Source organism: Agrilus planipennis, unplaced genomic scaffold, assembly GCF_000699045.2.
Source record: "Agrilus planipennis isolate EAB-ADULT unplaced genomic scaffold, Apla_2.0 scaffold116, whole genome shotgun sequence".
Lineage (NCBI taxonomy): Eukaryota > Metazoa > Arthropoda > Insecta > Coleoptera > Buprestidae > Agrilus > Agrilus planipennis.
In genome coordinates this window covers 141,946-149,641 of record NW_020438978.1, presented here as the reverse complement: position 1 = coordinate 149,641, position 7,696 = coordinate 141,946, and the positions used below count along the sequence as shown (strand labels likewise).

The 7,696-nt window shown below is 37.3% G+C and overlaps 1 protein-coding gene across 2 annotated transcripts in view; it reads right to left on the bottom strand.

Moving 5' to 3' along the window:
- Positions 1 to 529: 529 nt before the first annotated feature.
- Positions 530 to 7,696, bottom strand: part of LOC108735586 (zinc finger protein 420) — a 41,606-nt gene continuing 34,439 nt past the window's right edge. The window contains exons 5-7 of one of the 2 annotated variants that reach the window (XM_025975517.1): positions 3,939 to 4,020; positions 914 to 948; positions 530 to 859 (exon numbers count right to left, since the gene is read on the bottom strand). In XM_025975517.1, coding sequence (XP_025831302.1) covers positions 651 to 859; positions 914 to 948; positions 3,939 to 4,020 — 326 coding nt within the window. In that variant the 3' untranslated portion in view covers positions 530 to 650. Of the gene's footprint in view, positions 860 to 913; positions 949 to 3,938; positions 4,037 to 7,696 lie in introns of both variants that reach the window. The other variant, XM_025975518.1, reaches the window with a different exon arrangement.

Sequence of the window (7,696 nt, the reverse complement as noted above, 5' to 3'; positions counted from 1 at the left end):
TTAGTAGTAGCACACAAACATACCGGGATAGGGGTTAAGGAATTGGTTTAATGGTATTATTTGTACACTATGAATTTAAATTTTACACTATACATGCCGGAGTTGCCTGTAACGAACGTTGCATTGAAGCGCGCTCACGGCTCAAGCGATCCCCACTACGAACTCGACCACGTGGCCGAGTAGAGGGGGGACATCCGTTGCATGATTTCGTTACATAGCAACTCACATAAAACGAACTTACCCTACCGTGCGTAAAGAAGTTTCACTTCAAAAAAAAAGCGAATTCAATGCCTTACATTACACAACACGAAACAGCATTGTTACTTTAACCATCCAACTATCACTACAACTACAAATATAATTTAAATACAATTACTTGCTTTAAATAAAATTGAACTTTTAATGGGTATAATAAATTTTTATTTACAACCATACTTACGTGATACAATAAAATTTTTCCTACCATAAATTATTATCAATATACCTCAAAACTTCATTGAAAAAAAATATGCAAAGAAAACAAAAATCGTCAAAAATAACTTCTGTTCAAACTTTAATAACACTAATTGGGAAGTTGGTGCAAATTGGTTCAAGTGTAACAAGTTCGTGTTAATATTACAATTAAACAAATTTAAACAGTGTACCCTTCTTTATGTGGCCTCAAATTTTAATTCACAAGAGTCACCAATTTGATTTTGCAGCTGAGCCATTGCCAACTGAGCTTGAAGAACGTTAACTGGAACAACAGGGGCCGGAAGCTTGATAGTTAAGGGAGGCGGATCGTCTGAATTACTTTCATCTGTTTTCTCTATTTTATGTATTGGCTTAAGTCTTCGGATATTACTAACAACATTCAGTCCTAAAACGAAATACAATAGACGTATTCGCTTTTAATTTCAACAATACAAATTACCATGAACTGTTCTTTTATGTTGCGTTAATAAGTACCCCATTAAGAAGCTCTCATTGCAAAGATCGCAGTGAAACCTCTCGCCGGTATGTCGTCGAATGTGAGCTTTTAAATCATTTCCTTGGGCAAAAGCTGCATCACAATAGGTACAGAAGTGTGAACGACGAGAGTGGACGGCTAACCGCGAAACGAAGAAGACGATTATGAAGTTATGGTCAATACGTGTTTAGTTTATATTCCGTCATTAATTCTTTTCATTATTGTGTTCGTTTTCTCAATTATTAAAGTACTTACTTAAAAACACTTTCTGCCTACTGCATTAAATCCCACAGAATTGTCTGCCGTGCTAATTTTAACCAGACTCATAACAAATTTCTTNTTTTAAACAGCCAGTGTTTTCTAAATGACCTTTACACTTTTTCTATTTACTTTCTACTCGATGTGTATGTTACCGGAAACGTATGAAATCCGTCATTGTATACAATTCCTAGGAAATGTATATACAGCCGAACCTAGATAAGTGAGAACTGGGTAAGCGAGAAAACTCATTTTGCCCTTCTAAAGCCTCTATAAGTGAGAAACATAAAACCTGTATAAGTGACAGTCATTTTTCATGCGTGAACCTCTTTAAGTGAGATTGCTACTTGCCTATACCTCTATAAACGACAGTTTACTTTTGCTATTTTATGACTCGTTCTTAAATTTCAAGAGACTCTTATTTCATTCGAATGACCAAATGTGCGTCTGTTGTTGTTTTCTATAGTTCTAGGAACTTACGTTGTATTTGAATGACTGAGTAAGTCTTTATTATTTTATTATAGCCAAATGTGCGTACCAACTTGTTTAACAATCTTATTACAGTCAGTTCATAAAAGCAGTTACGAAGAATGGTTCTGTACTTCTTCATAATGTCTAAACGAAAATTCAATGTGTTGTCGAACAGTATTTTTATATACCTCTATAAGTGAGACAGATTCCTTCTGTAACTCTGTAAGCTAGAAACTCGGGTTAGTGAGAAACCTCTATAAGAGAAAAACAGATCGCGGTCCCTTGAGCTCTCACTTATCCAGGTTCGACTATATTTTATATTGGAAGCTTATTTTAGAAACAAAATCGACAATTCGAAACTTTTGAAATGTGTAGCAAATTTGACTGTAATATGATCTTGATCGATCTTTGCCCTATCTCATTCCTGCTCCTGCTTTTAGTATTTCTTTAATCACCCCATAATGCCTGAAGTGCCCTACCTCATTTTCCTTATTGGCTTCCATAACGTCCTTTATTGCCTTATTATTATATTACTTTTGCTAAGGTTTATATAAAAAGTGCTTGTCAGCCACTTTAGTAGTCTTATTGCCATATAATTTAAGGTTATTTGAAATTAATGGTATAACGATCTGATTGGGTTTTATTAGGGTTTCTCCAATACTCGCAACATATGTTGGATTATTTTTACTGGTTCCCCAAATTAATAAAACAGACATTTACTCATACGTAGGTACATTATTTTATTTAAAGGGTCGAGATTATCTCGAAATGTGACACTATTTAAACCATCCACAGTCCCTCGGTGGTCTCTGCCGTGATCATTTTACATTAATTTATTGCAACGTGCTAATTTTTAAAAAAAATCAAATTATAACCATTTGTGATCCATAATCTTGAGACTTTAATCTGCCCAACTTCTGCTGGAATTTTATTTTAAACTATGGCTCCATGTTTTTTAAACGTCCGAAAACAATGTATTGATAATAAAACCATTACAGATGCTTAAATTTAGCGAAAAGCAAAATTGACAATACTCGAAAACTGTTCAACGACAACCAACGACCCATTTGAAACGATACACTAATAAAGTCTACTTAAAAAGGATCGTTTACCTACTTTCTAACCCTACAAAACGTATATCATAATTATGATCTTCCACGAAAACCAGCAAATAAAGTTACTTTAAAAAACTATACATTTTAGGTACCAAAAAACATCTGACTACTTACTATATATACATAAGAAAATTATCAAAACACCTATTACTTATGTCTGGAACATTTATACTAAAATAAACTATATCACCTCCAGCAGGGTCAAACTCTGGTAATATTTGATCAATATTAGGAAAACATCTGGAGACATTCTCCTGGTTTCTTCACCGATACTCGATGCGTTTTCACTTGCGTTCTCAACTAACATTACTATTGAGTCAATGAAATCTGCCTTCAATATAAAAAAAAATCCGAAAACACACAGTATGCACCCGGACTTATGTTGATTCCACTATTAAAAAATGTTGCAGTCATGTGCGGAAAAATGCCGATTTTTAAAACATAAAAGCTATCTTTATTAATATTTGGTTGCATTAAAAATGCAGAATGAACAGTGAAGAACAACTGGAAATTTCTCTCTGATGCCTCCGCATAAAGCTATGTTTACTATTCTGCAATTATACAACTACCGTCGAAACATGTGCCACAATTGTTTGACCGTGACTCCACATCGTTTCTTTGTTTTTTTTTTCACCCGAACAGCGTTCTATTTCGTTTCGAAATCTATTAAAGTTTCTAAGGTATGTTTATGTTTATTAGTATTTTCCAAAAGCCTGCTCGTCAATTCATTCGTTCTATTAAAATTTCGTTTCTTGTTCAGGCAGAAACAAATTACACCGATTCATATTGTAGCGTTAGCAACTAGTAAATCCTTAATCAGGAATCACGGTGGCACAATGCACGATGACACACTGCGAATAGTTCGCGATTTGAATTCTGTACTGCAGTAATCCAAGATGCGGAGAGATTATTTAAACCGTGGGAGTCAGTAGCAAAAAAAATTCTTTGGCTTTTGACGAATGGACAGCTACAAGCGGGAGCGTTGTACCGTTTATTGTAGGTAAATACTACAACTGCTATAACATTGAACGTGGGTCAAATTGCCCTTATCGTATCCACAAAGATATTGTAATATTCGTAAGTTTAACAAAATTAACAAAACTATTTATTTACACTAATTATTAAGGAACTTAAAAACACTATACCCCATTAAGAAGCTCTCATTGCAAAGATCGCAGTGAAACCTCTCGCCGGTATGTCGTCGAATGTGAGCTTTTAAATCATTTCCTTGGGCAAAAGCTGCNAATTAACTTAACGTTCTACACACCTATAAAACTTTTGCTTTGTTTTCTATTGTTAATTTATATACATTTTTGTTTTAAGAAATTGCTAAACATTTTCGTCTAGTACTGTACAGTTCTAGCCGATCTCCTAAGACCGCCCACCGAGAGCTCTGCTCGTTCCAACTATTTCTGTCTTGCTCACGCCTAGTGTGTATTCTTTCTATCTTCGCATAGATTTCTTCAAGGTCACAATTCTAACGAATTGAAATGGACTGTACAGATGCGCTGCCTCTCTAATGACTCTGAATTCGTGACTGCTCGCGCTACTCGATTGTGGGCCTCGGTCTAATTTTATTATTACAAATCTATGCGTCAATTTGACAGTATCAGGCATAAGTAAATCGATTTCATATGCTAATTACATTCCGATTAACATCATTTTAACAGGCGCGTATGCGTTTTGAAAACTTTTGTCAGTTGGCAGGATTAATCTCAATTCTGCCTACCCCCTATTGCAAAATACATGATTAGGGTAGATCGTAGCCGGGCCTCTTTCCACTCCCAATGGCATTACACGATGTAACATAACTTCGAATATTTCCATACAAGATCAATTCAACAGTTCTGTGAGGTTAAAGAAATTATCAAACATAAACCAATTCTCAACGAGGAACAAATATGTGAAATGAACATCATTTCGTTAAAAACATATCGTTTAATAGTGGCAGATTCGAAGTCACACTTCCCTTTAAGGAATCCCCGGAATCAGTAAGCGACTCGCAGGATTTCGCAAGCAAACAATTTCTCGCTGTAGAAAGAAAGCTATTAGCAAATCCGAAGCTCAAATCATTAAACACGGACTTTGTAGACGACAACTTTGTCACATGACTGACGTCACAGACACATATAACACCGTGCTACTGGAGTACTTCATGCCGTACCACGGGGTGTTGAGAGTCGAATTTGACAGCGAAATTGCGTGTCATTTTCAACGCTTCGTCACCTAGAGCACCTATAAAATCTCTAACCATTCCGAGATTAGAATTGTAGGGATTTCGCGATCAACCACGTGCCGACCCGCAGTACAGGGTTTGAACCATTTACGTTGATGTTTGTGGTTCGTATGAAATTAGAGGACGATCCTGACCTTCGGAAAATTTTAGAACAAGAAGAAGCTCACAAAAAAGACGTGATTTGCTGGTCCAGGCCACGGAATCCATTGCTAATATACAAAAGGAGAATAGAAAGTATTTCAACAAGAAACGAAAGGAAGCTACGTCATACAACCTTGGGGACATTGTTGCCATCAAGCTAACGCAATTACGACCGGGATCAAAATTCCAGCCAAAATTCTTGGGTCCCTACGAGGTAATTCAGAAGCTGCCCCACGACCGTTACCTAGTCCAAAGGATTGGAGTCCACCATGGAGCCAACCGCACGACGACAGCGGCGGAGTACATGAAATATTGGGCACATCCATATTCAGAATCGGATGGAAATAGTGAGGACACCGATGAAGACAGCAGTTCGGGGTTGAACAGCCTGCAGGATGGCCGATTGTAGGGATTTTCCACGAACCCCACAAATTTATGGGGCTTAACGGGGATTAGCAATTGACTAACAGTTGATAACAGTAGGCGAATTACTTATAATTGAAAACGATCTCAAACGCAGGCGAAGTTGGAGAAAAGTGCGAATATAAACAGACAAATTCTGAAGCTAAAGACGAAGCAAAGGGTGTACCTTAATGAAAGTCAACGAGTTAAAGACGGAACTTCGACGACGAAAATTGAGGACGATAGGAACAAAAGACGAACTTGTTACTCGACTGCTCTTATGTTAGAAGACGCTGCAGATGACGAAGACAAAGACAAAGAAACTGATAAAAATGACGATCGTTCTGCTGATGATGACAACGAAAATAATGTAGGTGAAAAAATGAGAAGTAAGAGTGTGAAAACTTCTAAAACTGAACTAAAGCGTGAAAATGTTAATATCGAAGATTTACGTGTTGCGGTCCATAATCAGCGCGGTTTTTAACAGTTTTCGCGAAAGTGATGCGAGTAACGATACGCACAACCGAAGTTTTCGGGAATATGTTCAAGTTTATATGGTTGTATCCAACCAAGACTGCAAGTGCTTTGCAAACGATCGAAAGGTTGAGGAAGCAATCCGTCTGTTTCAGCAATCCAAGAAGAATCATCATACAGGGGTTCAGCGTTTAGAACTCAGGACTCCGAAAATTATTGTGTTTCTGAGAGAATTGAGCAGATGAAAATTACAACGGGGGTGCCCAAAAGCAATGGACAGATTGAGAGGTTAATTAGGACGCTGATTCCAATGGTAACAAAATTATCGTATCCAAAAGCTGAAAATTGGTACAAGTACATTGATCGATGGCAACAATACATCAACCACGTGCCGACCCGCAGTACAGGGTTTGATTCATTTACGTTGATGTTTGTGGTTCGTACGAAATTAGAGGACGATCCTGAACTTCGGATAATTTTATAACAAGAAGCTCGAAATGTTGTGGAAAAAAGACGTGATTTGCTGGTCCAGGCCAAGGAATCCATTGCTAATATACAAGAGGAGAATAGAAAGTATTTCAACAAGAAACAAAAGGAAACTAGGTCATACAACCTTGGGGACATTGTTGCCATCAAGCAAACGCAATTACGACCGGGATAAAAATTCCAGCCAAAATTCTTGGGTCCCTACGAAGTAATTCAGAAGCTGCCCCACGACCGTTATCTAGTCCAAAGGATTGGAGTCCACGATGGAGCCACTCGCACGACGGCAGCGGCGGGATATATGAAGTATTGAGCATATGTTTGGATTAGTCCGGGTTAGTGCGCGGGGCGAGGGCAAAATTGATAAACAAGTGATCGGTGACGCGTACGAGAAGTGTGAACGACGAGAGTGGACGACTAACCGCGAAACGAAGAAGACGATTATGAAGTTATGGTCAATACGTGTTTAGTTTATATTCCGTCATTAATTCTTTTCATTATTGTGTTCGTTTTCTCAATTATTAAAGTACTTACTTAAAAACACTTTCTGCCTACTGCATTAAATCCCACAGAATTGTCTGCCGTGCTAATTTTAACCAGACTCATAACAAATTTCTTGAAACCCATCAATACTGAAATACATTACGTTTTCTGCTGGTCCGTGCTAGGATGGCTACGTACACCGCCTAACGTGCTTAAGCAGTTTGTAGCAAATCATGTTTCTGAGGTTCAGTCGTTGACCGAAACGTTTGGATGGCGTCACTTCTAAAACCCCGCGGACATTGTGTCTAAAAGAATAAACCCCAAAAAAATATTTAGTCTGATTTATGGTTTTATGGACTCAAATATTAGGTTGTTCGGAAAGTCATTTCGTTTTTTCCCGACAGAGGATTTAATTGTATTCTTTTGCACCCAACTTCACATTTAAGCCGTATGGAATGATAAATAATAAAATTTCTGCATCCCTGAAGATCTATTAGGTTGTTCGGAAAGTCATTTCGTTTTTTCCCGACAGAGGATTTAATTGTATTCTTTTGCACCCAACTTCACATTTAAGCCGTATAATTTTTATATGATTTGAGAACTCATATAGCAAGGCTTGTGTGTGAAAAATTCCAATTAATTCTACGCAGTAGTTTTTGGTTGGTGCCCTTTTAAATATGGAGA